This window comes from Adiantum capillus-veneris, chromosome 4 (genome assembly GCF_014529385.1).
Source record: "Adiantum capillus-veneris isolate H3 chromosome 4, ASM1452938v2, whole genome shotgun sequence".
In the NCBI taxonomy this organism is placed as follows: Eukaryota; Viridiplantae; Streptophyta; class Polypodiopsida; order Polypodiales; family Pteridaceae; genus Adiantum; species Adiantum capillus-veneris.
In genome coordinates this window covers 133,364,477-133,387,246 of record NC_140934.1, presented here as the reverse complement: position 1 = coordinate 133,387,246, position 22,770 = coordinate 133,364,477, and the positions used below count along the sequence as shown (strand labels likewise).

The window sequence follows — 22,770 nt, the reverse complement described above, 5'->3', positions numbered from 1 at the left end:
AAAGTTGGAACAATATACTATTGCGAAGGAACACGACCATAAGAAGAATTTAGTCATTCATTATTTGCACGAGATTAGACTTGCCCTTCCAAATCTGTTCGTGCTCTTCCAAAATCTGCAATATGGCCTTTTAAAACATCTTCAAACTGGCTGGGGGGGAGAGAGAGAGAGAGAGATAGAGGTTTCTAACGCCGTAGGAACAAACAGAACAAGTGTTTGAACTCGAAACCTGTTTTAAGAGGAAATTGAGAGAGGCGGATACGCGAGCGGTTTGTCTTCTGTTGTGAGTTATATAAACACAGGCGATGCGAAGGTAAGGGGACCCAAATCGTGTATTTAGACTAGAAGTAGCTCGCTATGGCAGTGAAGAGCAGGCCCTTCTCCTACCTCAACCCAAACGCCCCTTTGTTTGTTCCCGCCGCTTTCCTCGAGGCCGAGGATTTCTCTCCCGAATGGTGGCGACTCGTCCATACCTGCCCCGCCTTTCGTGACTATTGGCTGCGGGATCGCTATGGCTGCAGCGACGAGGAGGAGCTCACTGCTCAAGACATAGAAGAACTTGATTCTGTTGACGATCTCATGGACCTTCATGCTGACCTTGTCGACCTGGAGCTGGCGGAAGAGGCTCTGCAATTCGCATCAGAGAATGACTCCGCCTTCTCTACAGGTATCAGTGATGGAGGATTTCTTTCTGGTATTTCATAGCTCCTTGTTTCGTTCAATGCCTACTTGGTTTTCTCTCCTTTTCTTTTCTTAAAGATTTCCTTGAAGCATATATTGAATTGATGGGCTAATAGCGATAGTTTCTTCCGAAGAGGGTTTACAAAGTTTGGCAGGTTTGGATAATCCTTCTTGAATTAGGAGTTTCTTTTTAGGAGGCAAAGCTATTTTCAGTTCGATGTGGCAACCTGGATGAAGGTCTTTCAGTGGTCACATCAAATTTGTAAAGTTAATGAGAACCTGTTCTAGGTGGCTGCCTTGCTAAGAGCTTGACCAGGGGTTTTCTCTGTTTTGTGAGGGCTATCGGATGACAGTTGATTGAAATACATTCATGAACCGGTGCTCTATTTCGCGGATGCCAAATGAAATCAATTAGGTAGATATGGAATTAATTCCTTGAGATGCTAAAATTGGTTTAAACCTTGAAAATTGCTGGAGGTGGAGATTCTTGATCTGTAATTTCTAGCTTGTTATTGGTGACTGTCATTCATACTTTTTGATTGTCGAGAGCTCAGTTGAAGAGCTACAATAATTTAACCCCCTCTTGGTGTGATTAAAATTTGCCAATCCTTTTCTCATTAGTCTTGTTGATCCTACCATGAGTAGTCTAGCCTTGTTGATCAACATAATTTCATTTTCAGTCATTGTACAATTGAACTAAAGTTTGCTGTTGCTGTGCTCAATCTTATGCACTTTGCACTTCTTTTTTTGATACTTCTCCATCATGTTTGTTTTTACCTGTTTTGTGTGTTTTTTGTATCCTGGTTTTTAGTGTTTGTTTATGGGCTGCTTCTGTATACGGCTTTTCCTCAAGGTTTTCTATCAGTTTCTTTTGATTATTTTTGTAGCATTACAGGCTGATTTCTGTAGTTTTTTTGAGCTGGACGAAGCTTATTACTGATGTTTTGTCTTGGTTTTATTAATGCTGGTTAACATAATGAACTTATTTTTAAGCTGCAAGGTCTCAGATGGTAGCTTCAGCGCTAACTTTCTTTTGAGCCTCAACTTTCTAGAAAGTTATCTGGTTGTGCGCGTGTGAGTTAAGGAGGTGTAGCTGTAGCAGGTGTATCATACACTTATGCATGGCGATGAGCTTTGAATTTTCTTTCCTCTTTTGGTCCATTTCCTACCGTATTTGAATAAGGTAGTTCGCTGTTAAACTTTTGGTTTAGTACCTCTTGACCTTCCTATTCGCCTTTCATGATGCTAAGGGCCTTGCATAAACTTATTTGTAGGCCAAAGAATTTCATGTGCTACCCATTTCTGACTTCAGAACCATGTACACATTTCTGGGCAGATTTTTTAATCTTCATAGTGAGGATTTTTAGTTCTTTGTCTTGGATATCTTATGTGTATCAAACAGGCTTCTTGTTTCACATTGCTTACCTGCTTTTGCAAAGTCTTGGTCTCCCCCTTTCAGATGAAAATACTTCTCTGTTATTTGCCTAAAGCAACTTGTGTACATTGAGTTTGATGAAAGGCTGCAGGTGTGGACATATCAATTCTTGTAGCATGATGGATTGGGTTTGAAAATTTTGAGTTACAGTCCATGATGACGTAAGAAGGTGACTCGTTTGAATACTAAACTTGTCTGCATGAACGTAGCATTAAGAGCAGGTGAATCCTCTTCTTCCCTTGAGGAGGTAATGTATTGGCTTAATGAGGAAAGTGATTTAGGTGGGGATTGACCTTGGTGAGAGAGCCTAAATCAAAGCTGTGCATGGGAGTGTTAACATATTAAGCCAAGTAAAAGAAGTTTATCTTTCTTTATGAGAGCCCTAAGAAAATCTGTGTTCTTAGCTGAGGACCGATGATGGCTAATGTGGTCCTCTTGGCATCGAGAGCTCTAAGCAAAGAGTATTCGTAAGTGAGGACTGTTGTAGTCCTCATTGTATTGCCTTCTCTTTCTTAGTTTGCGAACTCCAGTTGCTCTCATTAGTTAGAGAGCAATCGAAGGCAGCCTGCTTGGTAGATCTGAATAACAAAAATGGCAAAAAGCTTTCACATGCTTCTAACGTGATTGTCATGTCACTTTTAATCCATATTGACATGGATGGTCAGGTTCAAGTAAATGTGTCTCGATTGGCTGCTGTGAACAACAGAACGGTAAACATCTCTCGCATGCTTCTAGAATGATTGCCTTGTGACATCCATTCTGTACCGAAATGGACGATGAGGCCCAAGTAAATGCCTCAACATTGACTGTTGCCGTTCTGAGGCATGAAAACGAAATGTTGGGGCTCTGTTCAGGGACCTTGTATTTGCTATTGTGTGCCTTTCCTTGCTTCCACCTCCTATTTAATTTACATATGAAGGCATAGGAACCTTGAAGTGTTTTACTTCAAGTAGATGACTAACACATTGTTGAAATCTGGGTGAGCACCGCTTATTGTTCTAGAGGGTATCTAGTCTTACTCAACGATAGATGAAGAAATGTAGGAGAGCTTACTTTATTTAAAGTATTTGACCTTGATTGTGGGTATGTAACAAAGGAGGAAAGGAGACATCCAGATAAAAAAAAGTAATATACGCTTTAAAACATGACACTGGCTTTCCCAAAATAAACATGGAATCATGTGCTTTGGTGGCAATGAGAATCAATGAAAATCTCTCGCTGGCCAAAGAATCATATTCTCAAAAATTTGTAAAGTATATTATGGATGTACACTATTCCAACGCATGTGCAAATGATATTGGATCTCATTGTTGGGTAAGTTCCCAATTGACTTCTCTTTGGATGCGATGGTGTAACGGGAGGGCACCACGTGCCAACCGAAAAGAACAGACTGAACAACTTTAAGCACTTCAAATAACAACTGAAGTGAGAGAGATGCATGACACACGAGACGGGGAGTGGCTGAGTTCCACCCCAAGAGAGCACTGCTCCAAACCCTCGTGCCCCTTTTGGTATTTCTTTATATTGCTTCAACTCAATACAAGCCGGTACTCCGTCCTCTGCACTTCCACAGGGAAACATGCTAGAGACCGAGCCCATGGCACATATTTAAAGGCCCTGGGCCTATCCAAAAGCAGTACATGGAAAGCATCCACCTCTAGGAGCATCTTGCCTCCCAAAAACAGCCAGCGCAATTTCAAGGAATTCCATACAGCCTGCCACATCATCAGCCACCAGCGTGGAACGCGGAATTCCGTACAAGCTGCCATGTGGCACTGTCACCTCAATCACGGGCATCCGTACAGATGCCACGTTAACACTTTTTACGCAACAGATTTTGTGTGCAGGTCCTGCTTGATTATTTTAATGCCCTTAGGCCCTTGTGCCTCCATAGGACGTGGTCCGGTAAGTTGCTGGGAATTTTCTTGAAAAACTGAGCCACATGGCAAGACTTTGTAAGTTGGTAAAACTTCTTTTGTTGCTTCTGCTTCTTCTGTTGCTTCTTCTCTTAGGGTTTAGGCCCCTCGACTGGGGTCTGCAAGTCGGCTTAGGTCTTCAGTGGTTTGACACGTAGCAGTTTGTGACATTCCTTCTTCTGGAAAGAAGAGTAATCGTCCGCAATTATCGTAATTCTGTGAAACAACTCAAGTCAGCTCAAAAATTCAGAGGGTCATTCCGAGGGACAATCATTTTTTTCATTCCAGATCGGAGCTCTTGATTTTCTGGCGTAGCAAAATTAGACATCACACCCAAACCGTGCTGATGTTGAACGGGTGTCGCGATGCACTATTAATTATACCTAGGCAATCTCACCCCATTAGGAATATTCGATTTTTGGCACATCACAATGCAACACAAATGCTCACATACACATGTTACAAGACACAACGAACAGCGCCGCTAAGCACTCCTCCGAGATGGACGGTCTACGGTATGAAGCTACTCAATGACTACTACATCACTCCCTTCTCAAATAACCTAAAAAGGTTCAAGCCATGAGCTCAGAGGATTGATACAACCAAGCGCTCCCCAGACAGTAGCCTGCGTTGCTTGGAGGTTGCAAGCATACGACTAAATGCTCCCCAGACATCCCATTTGTGTCGTTCAGAGGTTTTTCAACATACAACGAAATGCTCCCTAGATGTCCTTTCTACGTTGTCCAGAGGTTTTCAAGCATACAACGAAAAGACATCGTGCATGTGTCGTTCCAAGGTTCAGACAATACCAATATAACATTTCTTATACTCCACTCGGAAGTAAGTCACCAAGCTTTGAAAGGGGTATTAAAATCAGAGTCAAAACAATTCAAATTGACACCAAGGCATGTTTAAAACAAATACCATTTTTTCAAACAAATTCCAAACAAGATCTCTAAACAATTTCTCAAATAGATTCTCAAACAAAATTAAAAAAGTGTTAATGCAATCTCAAAAAGCATTCTCGATGTTAAGTCGCTCGAAAGTCGACTAGCCTTCTGTCTTGAAACGTGCATCAAAAAAAGTGTTCCTACAGGGGTGATGGTAGTCCCAAGATATAGCAATCACATTGCTCCTCCAAGGTTATCTTCTCGAGAAGAGACACGTGTTGCGAGATGTACAAAAATTTTAAGTTGTCGTTGCCAGAAGTTGCACTCCGATGGAAGTTGTATGAAGGCATGTAACTTTAGGTAAAAATTTTCTTGAAAGCTTGCCAAGTCCTTGGAGTGTGCAGCTTGGTAGCTATAGACATCCACCATTGCAGGGCACTGCTTCTGAGAAAAGCGGTGGCTCAAAAGATCCGCTCGCGTCAATGCGTAGGGTTCGCTGATAGGAACTCCTTCTCTTGCAAGTGGTCTTGGGTTCCTTATGGCTTATGCCCTGTAAGACAGAGCGATGAAGACAGGAGTGCGCTCGATGTGCGATGGACTGTCACAAATCAGCCCTAAAAGTGAGGCACATAACACAAATCAACCCTAGAAAGTGGGGTGTCCTTCTTTATCCAAGCCAAGGGATTGGACAAATGAAAAGCCAAAGGGCGGATAAATGAAAAGCCAAAGGTGGGACAGTTGAAAAGCCAAGGGTCAAGGGCACCCAAAAGGCTAGTCTTTACCTATATAAAGATCTCTTGAGGGCATTTGTGGGGATCATCAGTTTTTGGGCGATCTCTCTCTTTGAGCATTTCTTGAAGATGACAGGCTTGAGTCTTGTGAAGATTAAGAAGGCTTTGAGCCCTTGTGACAACAACTTGTATTGGCCATCTTTTGCAATATAGAAGAAATACCCTTTGGGGGCGCTCGTCTTGAGGGCCAATGCTTCTAGGGAAGGAATTTCGCCTTCCTTTGTCTCATGTTTGGTCTCTCTCTCTCTCTCTCTCTCTCTCTCTCTCTCTCTCTCTCTCTCTCTCTCTCTCTCTGTTTTCAAGTAGAAATGTTTGCTATTGTGATTCACCTTCTGTGCTTAACGTACATAAAGTTTTCATGGACTACTGCTCTTTGATAGGACCGGTATGCTTTCAGAAAAGCACACGATTGGAGCTCTAATACCTCTGTAACAGGAGGGCACCACGTGCCAACGGAAAAGAATAGAGTGAACAACTTTAAATAACAATTGAATTGAAAGAAATGCATGACACACAAGACGGGGAGTGGCGGAGTTCCACCCCAAGAGAGCATCGGCCCCAAACCCTAGCTCCCCTTTCGGTATTTTCTTTATATGCTTCAACTCAATACAAGATGGTACTCTGCCCTCTACACTTCCACGCGGAAACGTGCCAAAGGCTAAGCCCATGGCATATATTTTAAGGCCCTTGGCCTATCCAAAAGCAGTACATGAAAAGCATCCATTTCTAGAAGCATTTGGCTTCCCAAAAGCAGCCAGCACAATTTCAAGGAATTTCGTGCAGCGTGCCACGTCATCAACTACAACGCGAAACGTGGAATTTCCTATAGCGTGCCACGTCATCAACTACGAGCATAAAACGTGGAATTCCGTACAAGCTGCCACGTGGCACTGTTAGCGCAAATCGCAGGCGTCTGTATAGCTGCCATGTCAGTACTTGTTACGCAAGAGATTGTGTGTCGATCCTGCATTTTTAATGCCCTTGGGTCCTTGGGTCCCCATCAGCCAAGGTAAGGTCCTATAAGTTGTTGAGAACTTTATAAAAAAACTGGGACTTTGTAAGTTGGTAGAACTTCTTTTGGTGCTTCTGCTTCTTCTCTTAGGGTTTAGGTCCCTCGGCCGGGGTGTGCAAGTCGGCTCAGGTCTTCAGTGGCTTGACACGACAGCAATTTGTGATTGATGGTCTCTTCAAAGTTTGTGGGGAGCTTGGGTACATTTATAGTATGGCGGCCGCATGCCATTGGCCATACGATATTTTGTATTCTTTGGGGATGTCTTAATATCTAGTTGACTACTATCATGATAGAGTACACTGATAAATTGGGCTTGTTAGTTGTGGGTGCTCATTATGTGTCTATGATTCATGTTCTTACATTGGGCTCAAGACCACCAGATTGAGAGAAGTGGTTATGAATTGAAGCAACAATTCGATTTATCTGCCATGTTCATGAATTCACATGAAGGAGATTGTCAAAGTCGACGATGTGGAAGAGTAGAGACCAAGGGGAGTGAGCACGAGAGTGAGAGAGAGAGAACGAGAGAATCGCTTGAACCAATCAACCTTGGCAATGAATAACTGAATGTGTATACAATGGAGGCAAGGGGTTGCTTATATAACAATCCCAGTAAATTGCCCTTTGCCCTACCCAAGACTTTGACAAATAAGTAAAGTAAATACCTAAAAGCCAAACTAAATAATGGGATCACATTGGGGAGATGCCAAAACTTTAATACCCTCTCTGCAGCTCATAGTGGACATCAATAGTGAGACCAAGTCGATGAAGAAGCTACCATGGGCACCCCAGTAGAAGGCCTTGGACTATTGGATACACCTCGGTGTTGCTCTCCTCAAGTAATGCCATCTTGAGCATCGGTTGCCTTTGTAGAAACTTTGAACTATAGACCACACTACGTCCAATAATCCCCATTCGTGAGTTGTGAACACATCACGTCCAAAATATAAAACTCCAAGATAATGAATTGTTGGAACACATCCTTTCCATGATCCGACTAACAACAATGAATTGGTGCACCCATCCATAGAGTTTTAGACGTCTGATTGGTTCCTTGCCAAATGCATGTGCATTGAACTCCGACCTACGGGTCCAAACACCGATAACTTGAACTCCAACACAAGGGTCCAAAACTAATTATAGGGAGCATTGCTTGCCCCTCTCTGCCACTCACAAGCCTTTCTCTGGCTGAAGCTAGTGGTGACACTTGTCATTTTACTAGAATTCTGACGCCGAGGCCACTGTGGCCACCGCCACGTGTGCCATGTCAATCTCTTCTGCCAAATCTTTATTACCGTAATCTCTGTCCAGCTTGCCTTTATCCTTGTCTTCCTGTGAGTTCATGCTTTTGTCTTTGGCTTCAAACTCTTGAGCCAAACAAAGCGTTATGTCACATTCATGACGACTGTGATCGTACCTTGTGGGTACCAAGGCAGCTAACTGAGTACTTGTCACAAAGTGATGACGTGGCGGACAACAAAAACCCTAATTTCTGCCAAAAACCCTAAAATTCTTGCAAACCGTAATTTCTGCCTAGTTTCCGGAAATCGCGGAGGCTGATTTTTTTTTTTTGAAAAATGATGAGCGACGCGAATTTTGCTTTTTTTTAATAAAAAAAGAGAAAAGACTTTCTAAGAGAGAGAGAACTGATGCTTTTTATTTTAAAAGCTTTTGGGCATCCCTTGTAACCTTTAAATTAGTGGTGAGGGCCTCACTTCTCAGAGCATCTAGACGCAAAGTCTGAGAGTGAAACCCTAGCCACTCTCTTGTACTTTGATTTGATTACTATAAAAAGAAATACCGAAAGGGGCGCCGATCTTTGGGGTCAATATCTCTAGGCACGGAACTCCGCCGGGCCAGTGTACATCTATTGTGATCTGTGACTTGTTTTGAAGTGGTTATTTGGTGCTGTCGCGGTTGATTCTTGACTTGGAGTGTCCAAGTCTGTTACAGTGGTATCAGAGCACGACCGATTTCTCTTCTACGAGAAATCCAATCCCCGAATTTTTTTTTTCGCGGCACCTATGGCTTCAGGCAATATCAGTCGACTCCCTCTGCATCTGGAGATGCGGGCTGGGATCACAACGAAGATTCAAACAGAGAGTATGGCCCGCCTTGGCCTACTCAGGCGGAGCAAAGAGAGATGGAGCGTCGTCAATTGATTGGCGATGCAACAAAGATGATACTCAATTTTGCCAAGGACCCGAAGATGGCAAAATATATGAACCAGACCTCTTTGGAAGAGGTACAGATGGAGTGGCAGAGAACCACAACACCACTCCCGAAACCCGCTCTCAAGAAACCTTCTGCCTCCAAGAAAATATACGGAGAAGGAACTGGAGAACGTGGTTGATGCACGGATTGCTCAGCTTTTTGACGCGCAAAAGAAAGCCAAAAAGCACGGCAAAAAGCAGAAGAAAAGCACTGACTTTCCAGGTTATTTGGGTTGTCAGTCGACTTTTGACAAGGCAAAGAAACAGAAGAAGTGTGTTCGATTTGAAGGAGTACCCAGTTCTTCTTCTTCTGATAGTTCTTCTAGCTTCCGGGTTCGAGCGAAGAAGACAGAAAAGGTAAAAAGCGAAGCAAGAAACAAAGCTTCGGAAAGGGCAAGAAAAAGGCAAAGAAGGCTACATCTCGCCCAGAGAGTGACAGTTCTACTGAGGACTCGTCTATAGACAGCTCAGATTCCGATGACGAAAAGTTTTATGCGAACAAGAAGATTTTTTACAAAGCCAACCAGTATGACTTTCTCGAACATAAAAGCAAGAAAGTCAGAGAGTTTAAGGAAGGTGGCCACTCGATCAAGTTTGATACTTTTCAGGATACTCAGATGCTTCAAAGGCTTTGTCTTTTATACAGCAGTTTGACATCACTTTTGAGGGAGGACGCTATTCAAAGCACTCCAAGATTCGGAGAGCTACCTCTTACCTTAAGGGGAATGCTCGTACTTGGTGGTCCACGCTTCTTTTAACAAGAGTGCGCCAGTTAAATGGCTGAAATTTAAGAAGCTTTTTATTTCTTCTTGGTTGACGCAAGAATATGAACGATATGTACGAGTTGCTTGGAACCATCTTCGGATGACCAAGAAAGATACAATCAATGCTTATTGTGAAAGATTCTGGAGCTCTTTTCTACCCGCCTCTTCATTCAAGAAGATCTTCTTCAAAGAACAGATTGAGCGGTTTACCTTGGGTCTACCTACAGAGATCCGAGATCACTGCTTGAACAGAAGTCAGCTTCTATATAGGAGTTGATGAGTCATGCGAAGCGGGGCTTTGCCATTCACTCTGGCAGTCTGACCTACCCTACAGATGAGGCCATGACACAACGAGCCGAACAGACTCCTAGGAATGAAAGTAGAAAGAAAAAGAGCAACCCAGAGAAAAATGATGCACGACCCAAGCTTACTCCTGAGGAGAGAGCTCGCTTCATCAGAGAGGGGAAGTGCTTTGGATGCGGGGAACAGGGACATATCTCTACGAAGTGCCCTAATAAGGCACAGAAAGAACTGAATGATAAAGACGACGATAGGTCTGAGAGTTCGAGAGCAGCTGAGGAATGTGGCAGAAAAGGCAGATAGAAAAGCAGAACTGGTACCACATGGCGTGGGACCTGCACCGAATCTAATGAATGAAAGTACAAACTTTGCCGCTTTTGGGGCAAAGTGAAGGATCAGGAAGCTCTTTTGAAGGAGCCAAGGCCAACTTCTTTTCACTTGGAATTGGCGGCTCGATTTGGAATTACGCCCGACAGACTGACGCCACAGGCAGAGGTAGTTCGATTGGTACCCGGATGGGATGTTGCCATTACACCGAGCATCGGAAAACTTTGTTTGCAATGACAGGGGTGTTCAGGGCACGCGAGTGACGTTCTACTCAGGATCCCTTGGTACCACAAGAACTACGCCGTGGTTGACGACCGGGCCGAGAAAGCGACTTTGATAAATGAAGGGCTTAGAGATTGTCCTTGATGAACTTCAGTGTCTTACTCATTCTTTTGGGAGAGAACTGAACGATGGATAAAGGTTGAATATGTTTTGACCTGATCAAAAGAACGCCAAGATTTTTCTCCACACTCATGCCGATTGCTTTTCAAAGGGCCTGAAGATCAAACCATTGATCTGATACCTGGAAGCACGCCACCGAACCGACCACCTTACCGTGTTAGCCGAGTGCAAAATGAAAAGATTATGAACCCAGTGAAACACCTCTTGGAAAAGGGTCTTGTCCAGCCTAGTACTTCACCGTATTGCTCTCCAGTGTTGTTAGTTTTGAAGAAAGACGGATCTTGGAGAATGTGCATCGATTATAGCGCCCTCAACAAAATCACCATCAAGAACAGATTTCCGATTCCTAGGATCGATGATATACTTGACAGGTTACAAGGATCCTCGTGCTTTAGCAGGATTGACTTGAAGAGTGGATATCATCAGATCAGGATATCGCCAGGAGATGTCTACAAGACAGCTTTTCGGACGACTTTTGGGTTATTTGAGTTTTTGGTGATGCCTTTTGGCTTAACCAATGCTCGTGCGACATTTAACCGGATGATGGACAGGATTTTTCGAGAGTACAGGCTATTTGTTGGCACTTTCTTTGACGACATCATTGTTTTCTCCAAGAATGAGGCAGAACACAGAGATTATCTGCTTCAAGTCTTTCAGGCATTACGAGATCACATGTTAGTGATTAATGCAAAGAAAAGTGAAATTTTCCTACCAGAGATACACTTTTTGGGACACATTGTGTCAACAACAAGAGTGCAAATGGACCCGGCCAAGATAGAGACTATCCGTGATTGGCTAAGACGGTTTATGGCTTTTGTCGGTTTTGCAGGCGTAATCACGGTCGATTACAATGCTTTCAAGAGGGGGGTATGTCACAAACTGATGACGTGGCGGACAGCAGAAACCCTAATTTCTACCAGAAACCCTAAAATTCTTGCAAACCCTAATTTCTCCCTAGTTTCCGGAAATCGCGGAGGTTGTTTTTTTTTTTTTGAAAAATGATGAGCGACGCGAATTTTGCTTTTTTTTATAAAAAAGAGAAAAGACTCTCTAAAAGAGAGAGAACTGATGCTTTTTATTTTAAAAGCTTTTGGGGCTCTGCTTTTGGGCATCCCTTGTAACCTTTAAATTAGTGGTGAGGGCCTCACTTCTCAGAGCATTTGGACGCAGAGTCTGAGAGTGAAACCCTAGCCACTCTCTTGTACTTTGATTTGATTAATATAAAAAGAAATACCGAAAGGGGTGCCAGTCTTTGGGACCAATATATCTAGGCACGGAACTCCGCCGGGCCAGTGTACATCTATTGTGATCTGTGACTTGTTTTGAAGTGGTTATTTGGTGCTGTCGCGGTTGATTCTTGACTTGGAGTGTCCAAGTCTGTTACAGTACTGGTACTGTCATCTTGTCCAATTGACCTTTGCCACACTCCTCTAGCGAACTTTGCCATTTGTTTTTGACTTCACAAACTTGAGCCAAACAATTTGTTGGGTTCCTTGAGAATGTGCCGGTGCACATGCTGCTAGATGGATGGTTGACGATCCGTTATCCATAGCTTTTGGTTGGTTTTGGTCGATGTGGTCGGGGGCGCTCGAGCAAGGGGAGGCCATTTTGAAGTTGCAAGAACTTTAAACTCCGCCTCGCACTCCAAGGGCCGTCCTACTAATCCCAAGCAATTCTGCTCTGTTGCGCCGCACCGCACACAAGCCCGTTAACCCTCTCTGAAATCTTCAGGGGGTTACTGCTCCCAAGCCGCACAATCTTCATGTGGGAGCCCTCGAACAAATCAAGGCTCCACACAATCCCAAAAGTGTGACTCCGATGGCCCTCTCTTGGGCATCGGGTCACCAAAGCAGTCTATTAACACCTTGCTACCCGCCTGTTGCTTATGCCTTCATACTGCAACGTTTTAAAACGCAGGGACAAGTCGCTGCCCTTGCCTGTTGCCAATTCAGCGTTTCAAAACGCTCGCAGGCTGAAAAGACGGTGCTGTTGAGACTTCGTTTCAAGACGTTGGTACTGTGCCCATTAGCACCATGCTGTAGGGCAGCGTGTTGAGACGCCCAACTGCAGGGGGGAAACGTAACGTTTCAAAACGCAGGAGAGAAGAGCCTTGTGGGCTGCAAAGGGGCATTGCCGGCAGGAAAGGGAGGTCAGCGTTTTAGAACGTCGGGAGCAGAGGGGGAGAAGTTGGACGCCGGCGACGACAAGGAAAGAGATCTCTACTTCTTCTACTCACGGGTGCCCCTCCATGCCAAGGGCTTCAATCACTGAGCTACACCAAGCTCTGATACCATGTCAAATTCGATGATGAGGAAGCGTAGAGACCAAGGGGAGTGAGCAAGAGAGAGAGAGAGAGAGAGAGAGAGAGAGAGAGAGAGAGAGAGAGAGAGAGAGAGAGAGAGAGAGAGAGAACCAATCAACCTTGGCAATGAATAACTGAATGTGTATACAATGGAGGCAAGGGGTTGCTTAACCCAAGACTTTGACAAATAAGTAAAATAAATACCTAAAAGCCAAACTAAATAATGAGATCACATTGGGCAGTTCACTTGAGATGCCAAAACTTTAACATAGATACCATGAAGGTTATTGAGTACCTTGCACGACTGGTGGAGATAATTCTATGAGTCTATTGCTCTTTTTGCTTGCGTTTGCTCTCTTGTGGAGCTAGGTGAAGCCCTACTAACATTGTTGTTGTCCTTTAATGTCTTGATTTATCTTCCATGTTCATGAATTCACATGAAGGAGATACCATGAAGGTTACTGAGTACCTTGCACGGCTGGTGGAGATAATTCTATGAGTCTATTGTTCTTTTTGTTTGCGTTTGCTCTCTTGCGGAGCTAACATTGATGTTGTCCTTTAATGTCTTGATTGACTAGATAAGAGAGATCTTTGAGTCCTTTGTCATGGAGGAGTCAAACCATTTCAAATGTTTGAGATAGGTGATTATGGAGTGGGATTCTATAACGAGTCGACATCACGTGCCAATGTGAAATTCACTGATAGAGACTTTCAACTTGAGAACATTTGAGAACACTTCACACTTCAATTATAAGTCAACAGGGAAGTTTCTGTTAGAGTTATGGCATCTCTCTGGATTCGTCCAATCGGTCCTGGTGTCTCCTTAGGATAGGTGACAGGGAGTGAGGACTGTTTTCTGGATGTGCCCCGCAGGAGTGAAGTTGTTTTCTCATGTCAGGATATGTCTAGCCATGTTTAGCTTGGGGTTTTTGGTTCTTTCCATGGCTAGTAGGTTGCTGCAGGCTGGGATTATTTTTTCTAGACTTGTGTAGGTTTTCTTTTTGCCCTAGATGGCCTCAGTGTTAGACTTTACACCACTTTGTTGCTTCACAGGTCTAGGGCATATGCATGTACGGCTAGTGTGCCTCCGGGCTGGCCACCCTTTGCAAATGCATTTTCTCTGCATTGTTCGGCCGTCCACTTCTGGGCCGGCTGCCCACCTTGCCTGGGTGCCCTCATATTTCATTTATTTCTTGTTGGGTCGTGGGGGATATCAGGCCTTGCCCTACCTCCCCTTGGACACCTATATATGGGGCTAGGGGGGTACACACTTCCACATCGCATCACACAGAGATCATCTGGTTATTGTGTTTTGGGTCTTCTGCTCATGGTAGTCATGGGGGGCTGATCCATAGTTACCTGGAACGGGAAATCGGAACAGGGAACGGGGAAAGGCAACATGCATGAAATGCCATTCCTTGTTTCAAATACTCACGTCCAAAACACGGAACGGGAAATTGGGATGGGAACGCGGAACGAAGACTTCAAAATGGCCATTCCCTGTAACTATGGGATGATCACCCGCTCTTCACCATATCTTGCGTTTGTGGTCTCTCTCTCTCTCTCTCGCTTCCGCACACGTGCACTCACATGGTATCAGAGCTCAGGCATCACATGGTATCAACAGCTTCAGGCTCTCCATGGGACCAGCACTTCATCATCCGCATCGGGTACTACTCCCAAGATCAGCAACAGCCAGCGTTCCTGCAATTGGAGCCAAATCTGCTAGAGTTTTGCAAAAAGCCAGGCAAGCGACGAAATTTCGAGTTTTTTCATTGTAGAGGACCCCCCTCCACCTGCGTTTTTGCAGATCAGGCCAGCGTTTTTGCTTTTGGCAGCAAGCGCCCCACTTTTTGGGCTCTTTTGTCGCGGAAAACCACCTCAACCTACCTGCGTTTTTGGTGAGCAGCTGCATTTTTCACAGGCTACAGCGTTTTTGCATAAGAAGGGGCAACGCCAGCATCAGCTCTCTACAGATCTTGTCTATGATCACACTGCCTTGCATCCGGTGCATTGCCGGTCCCGTTCCTCTTTAGATCTACAGATTTCAGTCATATACACCTGCTGTTTTTTCTCTGTTTTCAGCCCTCCGACGGCTGTGCACACAGAGATAAACCCTCCCTACACCCTTTGCACCGCTCTTGACGATGCTGGGAGCGTATGAGCATGCTGAAAATCGCTGGACAGCAGCGCTTTCATCACCTCGCAGTTGCGTTTTTGGGTGGACAGCAGCCACATGGCTTGTGTTTTTCACAGAGGATGAAGTTACCCCCTGCCAGGACACCATCCGGTGGTGGTCCATGCGGTCTCTCAGTGACTGTTGCAGTACACGGTATCGTCGACATCAGCTTGATCATCGACGGGCGTATGATCCTTGGGAGATCCATTCATTGTGGCCATGATATGGCGGTTGCACACTCCATAGGGGGTGGTGACTTGTGGTTTGCTATGGACACACCTATGCACTCATCAGAGGAGTTCACAAGAGATATGGCCATGCTCATGGCATATGGGATTCTGACATTCCCAGAGAAGACACCACCATCTTTGGTGGACACACTTACCACTTGACCTCTACATGTTAGATCACCTGCTTACACAGGAGCATCTACATGGTTCAGGAAGAGGATCTTGGATCTCTTCTATAGTCTGGAGTGGGACTTCAGTTCTTTAGACTCTCTTAGAGAGTTTACCTGCGAGATGCGGGAGATCAGGCATCTGGCGACTACATCCGGAGTCACCCGGAGCTTGGCTTGGATGGTAGTGCAGTTGCTCTTCTGCACTCCTGATCATTTGGATTGCTACCTTCAAAGTTGCTTACACTCACCCTCGGTAACCTTACAGCAGACGTATCCCCCAACCTGGGTAGTAGGCCACTCCGAGCTCATTCACATTGAGAGCCACACCGACTTGCGATTTGGTGCCGTTGTTTTGCTGATTCTGTTTTGGTTGACACTGGAGGATTGGAGGCAAGAGATATAAGCAAGATGGCGCAGACAGACAAGTCTGGCCTTTCCTCTTCTCAAAGGATATTCATAGCGTAGACTGCTCAGTCTCGCTTTCCAGCTAGCTGCGTAGTTCACACCTAGCAAGTTAGGATTCCATAGCATAGTATTTTCATTTTGTCATTTTATTACTTTTGTTACTCTGACTTTGTATCAGATCCACCGCATTGTAACTTTCTGGTCTCATAGGTCATTGTGGCCTTTTGAAGACGTTAATATAATATTTCATTTCATTTTCATCTCTCTCTCTCTCTCTCTCTCTCTCTCTCTCTCTCTCTCTCTCTCAGATGTCCTGTCTCTTTCTACCTCAATGATCTCTCTTCTCCACAAGCGCCTTGTTCATGTATGTGGCATTGCAATTGTTCTCTAGGGTAACAGGATCTTATCGGATTCAAGTCAGAACGGTCACCGGATCGAAGGCCTGTTAAAAACTTTCCTTTTTGAGTGAGTGTTGAGCCCCTCAACCATAGTCACCACCCGAAATGGAAATGAAAATGGAAAACCAATGTTTTGAAGTTTCGAAGACCGAAACAGTTTAAAAAATATTAATATAATGTACAAACGATTTGATTCATGACCAAAACATGATGCAACACAAAATGCCCAAGAGCCATAGAAATGCTTTTAGAAGCCACAAGAAGTTAATGCAGAGCATTTCGTGTAAATGTTGTGACCTTGGACAAGAGAAAGGTAGGCACACAAAGCGCACACAAATTAGGAAAAATACGCTTTCTTAGCAAAATGAAATGTGTTTTCATATTAAAGAGGAGTGCACGATTTTAACCTTGGTACAAAAAACGTTCCGAAATACCGTTTGGCCATTTTGAAACAGTCGAGAAAGGTGTTTCTTGTTACTATGCCCTAAACTAGGGGCTCCTGGCGAACCAAAACGCTGCAACTTTTGTAGTTTGCTTGTGATATGTTAATATCTTATGACAATGGCTCTCCAATTTTTGGTACTTTTATGTACATGTGTGGTTTGAGAGAGCTTCACAGCTTTGTTTTCACTGAAGATTTAGTGATGCTCGTTTAAATTCTGAATTTGATGGCGTCATATGACTGCTTGCAGATTTGTATGATTCAGATAGCTTGATCGTCTTAGTAGATGATTTGAAGTTTCTGGATATGCAGTAGCAGTGGATTGGGCTGGTGGTGTTTTATGGTAAGTATTCATTTTCAAATGTTTCTGCACTTCAACGTTGCAATGTGATTGTTGATAAGACATTTGCAATGTGGTTGTTGGTAAGACAATTGGCTGTGGCGTTTCGAATGCAGTTCTGTGGACTTAATGTTGGAACAGCTTTTGGCCAACGGTTCCAGTCTTCCATATAATTGTGATGTACCAGGTAGCAGCAGTTCACAAAAATGAAGATAAAATTGAAGGCTCAAATGTCATTGGAAAGATGGTATAGGCACTCTCTACTCTTTCCTTGAATAACATGGAAAAAATATCTTGAGAGGTCTTTTTGTACACTGTTCACACCTGCCGTTGTTGGGTGTCAAGCCAACTTTTTGGCCATCACAGAAGCTGAAAACCGAGCTTGTACAGGAGTGAACCTCAACTGTAAATCAAAAGAAAGAAATTTTTAGTGTATCTGGTGCAGGTGCATTGCTTGTGCTAGTAATTAGAAGATTCGAAAACCCAATTGAATGAGAAGATGCACACTGCATTTGGCATGCATTAAATGCTGTGATTGCTAAGGTTGTCATGCATTGAATGCTATAATTGGCCTGCAGCTTAAGACGTTTTTTAGCTGTCAGTAAATGCTGTGATTGCTAAGGTTGTCATGCATTAAATGCTGTAATTGGCCAGCAGCTTAAGGCTTTTTCCAGAGCCTCTTCTAGCATTGGGATTTGTATACTTCAAAGGGGGTTGTCAGGTTTAATTAAACAAAACAAGGCAGATTGGCATGACAGCTTTAGGAAAGAATAGTTTTCACCCTCTTGAGTTTTTCTTTCTGTATCAAGCTAGTTTCCTCTATTGATGTTGCAGTTTCATCTATTGTCTTTGCACTTGTCCTGTCAAGCCATTGTTTAGATGATGCCATTTTTAGTTAGAGGCGTATTGAGTGGAAACCTGGAAGGGCGTTCAGGGAATTTTTACGTTTTTAGTTTGGAGTGTCTCGATGGAATGGTTGTTTACAAGTCATTTGATTGTTTCAATGATCGAAGGTATGTCCTTTCCTGTACTAAAGACTTTCTGTGGTGAAGACCAATGTTTGAACAAGGTGAGTGGGGTTTGCTTGTCGAAACAAGGTGAATGCTCTTGCTTGGTGGTGCAAAAAATGGTTGTCATTTTCTACTGACAAGGCAGTGTTTGCGTCGCCCTGTTGAAGGTTTCTCGAACTGTTTCATTTTGCATACTGAGGGTTCCTCCTTTGTTAGTGACTATGTGGAGGGCATCTGCTCTTTCTATTTCTCGGAGATCTCATTATCCTCTCTCTTTCTGTCACCCAAGTGTGGTAGATTGGTTATGCCATTTCCCTCTTGAATAAGAGGTCTTGAGTTCAACTCTGGTCGGATAGATCTTTGAGGTCTCTTGGGATAGTTTCCTGCGACGTTAAAATCTTCTTCTTCTTCTTCTTCTTCTCTCTCTCTCTCTCCCCTCCCCCTCCAATTTGAAAGTTAGTACTATCTGCTGCTTGCAGATGCCCTCCAGACGCCTTATTGTGCATGCAAAAATCTGTTCATCATATGGAATTTCATAGATTGTCACGGGATGCTGGGGAAAAGAGGGGGGGGGGCGGGGGGGCGGTGTGTGTGTCGGTGGATGGGTGTTGTGAGTTTGCTTGTTTGGAAGACATAATCTTGATTGGAGTCCTTTCTTAGTAATTATATTGTACATATTTTCTTTTTAAGCTATCTAGTATGTCTGTGATTGGATGCATGTCTGGCGAGTCTGTCATGTTTGTGAATTTGTCAATTTGTTAAGGCTCCTTCGAATAAGGACAAATTTGTAGCCCACACTAGCTAGCATGGAGTTGGTTCACATGCTTTACAGAATGTCGAGGCTTTATTTTGAAGTTTATAATCTACGCTAGCCAACATCGAGGTTGTTTCACATGCTTTGTAACATGGCCTTGCAAGCAAGCCAAATGGCTTTGCCCACCAATGACACTAAATTGGCAAGCCATGCGGTTTTTGGCTTGTGGAGGGCCATATGGTTCATTGTGCAAGGTTGTTGCAACACCGAGGCCGTTGGATTTTTTGGCGGATGAGCGTCACATGGCAAGGGTCTTTGTAAAATAACTTTGTCGTCCCTTCAATTGTTTCCTTACATCACCTCTTCATGGACATTATGCAAGTTTATTGTTTCCTTATAGTGATCGGATCTACCTTTCGTACAAACAATTATAAAATTCTCGTGTCATTCATTTCATAGCATTATCGTGGCTTGACTTTTCATTCTTAAATCTTTTAGAATGTCCATGTGAAGTTTCATATTGTTTCTTACAATTTACATATAATTCTTCTAAATCTTAACAAATATAAGCCTTGTTATGGTATTTAATTGGTGTTCTTGAGAGGTCAAACAAGAATTTCACATACAAAATCTTGAACTTTTCAAGAGAAAACTAAGCTGAGTGAAGTTCTTATTTATAGAGTCATGGTTTATTAGCTTAAAAGACCTCCAATAAAGTAAGTGTCTCTTCATGTATGAATGTATCTAAACTCTCTCTCCTTAATTTACTTAGACTATTTAAGAATTACTTGGGATAATAATTAGTGATATTTATGGAAACTATAAATACTACTTTTAAATTGCAAGACTAAAAATTCTTGTTTAACATGCAACATAAGCTATTAAGATGAGCATGACTTCAAAAAGTTACATCGATCAATAGATCATAGGAAACTCCTCAAGAAAATTTTTACTAAAGCATTTATATTCTCATTTCCATGCGTAGATAGTCACAAGTAAATTAATGTTTTGATAAGTTTTATTGAACCAAATCTCAAGATGCATAATTGTGTATACAATTTATGTAAAATTGAATCCCAAAAGAAGTCGTATTTGATTGGTTTCAATCTATAGAATCAATTTAAATCATACTTTTTGAGTAAAATCACCACATTGATTTTTGTCTTTCTAAAAGTAGCCTTAGACGAGAGTTGAGTTGAACATACTTTCAATGTTTTCACTGATGATTGAGGTTTACCTTAAATGTTATTTAAAGTTTATAATGTTAAATGAATCTTTTTATTTCACCTTTCATTTCGCATCCTCACATTCTGTTCTTCTAGAATGCTAAAGTGAAGCTTCACCTTACACAATTCTACTAAATTCTATACATACATACATACATACATATACACATATATATTTATGTACTTAAACTTATTAAACCTACCTTTTTTTTAATGAAGGCATTAAAAAAGAAGTCCTTCAATAACAAGATATTAGGTAGGGCGTTTATAACATAATCCATCGTCGAAGACAATGGTGGGGTCAAATCGACCAGTAAGCCGTTTTGGAACCGTTAGTTTGTAATTGTGTGTAGACAATACAATTTTATATTAAAACAATACAACTATAACATTGATTAAGACCTACTTTCGATAAATCTTTCCTCCTCTCTTACCTTCAATATGCCATCGTGAGTTCTCACCTTGTTTTATATTGAAAAGAATCAATACTTTTCCTTTCGAAAAAATCAATAGCTATGTTTCTTTTTTCGGTAAAATAACAAAAATATCCCTAAAATTTGTGAAATGCTCAAAATATCCTCAAAGCAACTTTGGATCGATTTCTTTAATTTTGGCATATTTTATTGTATTTGGCAATTCACTTTCATCGAGGAGCTCACCGATATAACCATTTCACTTCGAGAGTCCACAATACCATGTAAGATCCCAATTCTATTATTTTCCCATAAAAGGAAGAACCAATCTCGCATTTTGGGAATATTTTATGAATTTCTAATTTGAAGGTTATTCTTGGAATTCTCACATATTTCAGCAATATTCTCTCCTCCTTTTGCCAAGGACATTGAAATCTCCTTGGAAATGGTCAAAGGATTGAGGTTGCAATATGATTTCAAAAAAATAAATTACACAGTCAATAATGTCAATAGGTTGAAAAGTTTTTGAGCTACATTGGTTACTGGGAATCATCGGAGATTTCCTTTCAAGATGGAAGGAAAAAAGGGTTCAGATTCAAGAGCAAAAGGCAAACAACACGTGTCTCTCTCCCTCTCTAGACTTCGGGGATATTTCTCTTTCTTGTTGTTTGCTAGTCATGCTCTCTCTTCTTCTTCTTCATCTCTGGAGGTAAAACCACTGTTGACTATAGACAAATCCACCAATAGGATGCACAAACGCTAATATAATGGGTGAGGGAATGGCCCTCTTTCTTTTAGCATGTGCGCAGGGGAACGACAACATCTCTCCTTGTCTCCCACTCGCACAAATGTCTTGGTTGAAGCTGTGTGTTGCGAGAGGGGCAGGATGTGTGGGAAAATTGGATGCAGGCAAGCAAGGAAAGGTGGGGTGAGAGAGGGATGGTGCAAGAAAAATCGGGGGCAAGAGGGAGGTGGGGGCTTTGCAGAGGGGAAGCTGGCTGGCGAATGCGTACGTAGGAATCCGCTCCGATGCATTGTCATTCAACTTCAAAGATTCTTTTTGAATGGAATCATGAAAGTTAAATGTGTTTCTTGTGAAATTGGATCCAATAGAGTCAACAGATAAACATTTGTTCACATTGATATAAGCTTTGAAAGACAAAAAATTGCATGCTAGTCACTTGGGCTGGTCACTCATCAGAAGCTTCCTACACCACGTGTGTAAGAGATTATTAATGATACATATTATATTTACAATGTGGAACTATTTAAAACACCCCACTTATATATATAAATGTATATTTACTTGATATGATAATTGTTTTGAGAAGTGACTGCCCCTTGGCCTAAACAATATTTTCAAAATTATTAATTTTTCCTTACTATCTATTACTACGCATGAAAACTACGTTTTAAGTACCGTTTTATTTCAATATCTTGATTTATTACATATGATTTATAAACATGAAAAATATCATTTTTCCAAGAAGTGACAGGGCTTTCATTAAAATTTTGAGAGAATTTGGTGAGATTTTCAACTTAAAACTTCTCATGAGTCTCTTGATATAGTATTCATTTTGACATAGAACAATATCTTCTACTTATAAACGTAACCACATAATGAAAATAACCTCGAATATTTGTTTCTAGCTTCACGAAATAAATGCAAAGATGTGGTAGGGAAGTAAATTTTCAACCGTACGAAAATATGGGCACTTAGTGCTTTGTGCATGAGCTAGATAAAACTTATCAGATAAGAGTACATAAATTTTTGGTTAAATTTATTATCCTCAGAATGTGCGTAGCTTAATTATCAAAACAATGAGCAAATTAGGTCTTCCCAATCTCTAAAAATTAAAAATCCTTTCAAAACATCTCAAGTGCATAAGTGAAGGGTGAGTTTAGAAAAGGAAAAGACCATGGAGGTCGAAAGTCAAAAGACTTTTTGTGTGCATATAAATAGAGATGGTCGAATAGCGTACCTTATACATTTGTGTTTTTCTTCTTAATTTTCTTTTCTCTAGCATTTTCAAGCCATTAGAGCCATTAGGAAAGCCTTTATATATATATATATAAATATAAAGGCTTACCTATTTCCACGGTTATACACTTATATATATATATATAGTGACACTATCCAAAGTGTATAACCGTGGAAATAGGTAAGAAT

The 22,770-nt window shown here is 42.2% G+C and overlaps 1 protein-coding gene across 2 annotated transcripts; it reads left to right on the top strand.

The window, feature by feature from the left end:
* Positions 1 to 264: 264 nt before the first annotated feature.
* LOC147460005 (uncharacterized) lies at positions 265 to 17,630 on the top strand. Of its 2 annotated transcripts, none has more exons than XM_086511163.1 (3): positions 265 to 667; positions 17,108 to 17,200; positions 17,286 to 17,630. In XM_086511163.1, exons 1-2 carry the CDS (start codon positions 358 to 360, stop codon positions 17,170 to 17,172), a joined length of 375 nt encoding a protein of 124 aa, XP_086367289.1. In that variant the 5' UTR covers positions 265 to 357; the 3' UTR covers positions 17,173 to 17,200; positions 17,286 to 17,630. The 2 variants fall into 2 exon arrangements, with proteins under 2 accessions (XP_086367289.1, XP_086367288.1); XM_086511162.1 differs by having other exon boundaries at positions 270 to 667; positions 17,314 to 17,630.
* Positions 17,631 to 22,770: the final 5,140 nt, after the last annotated feature.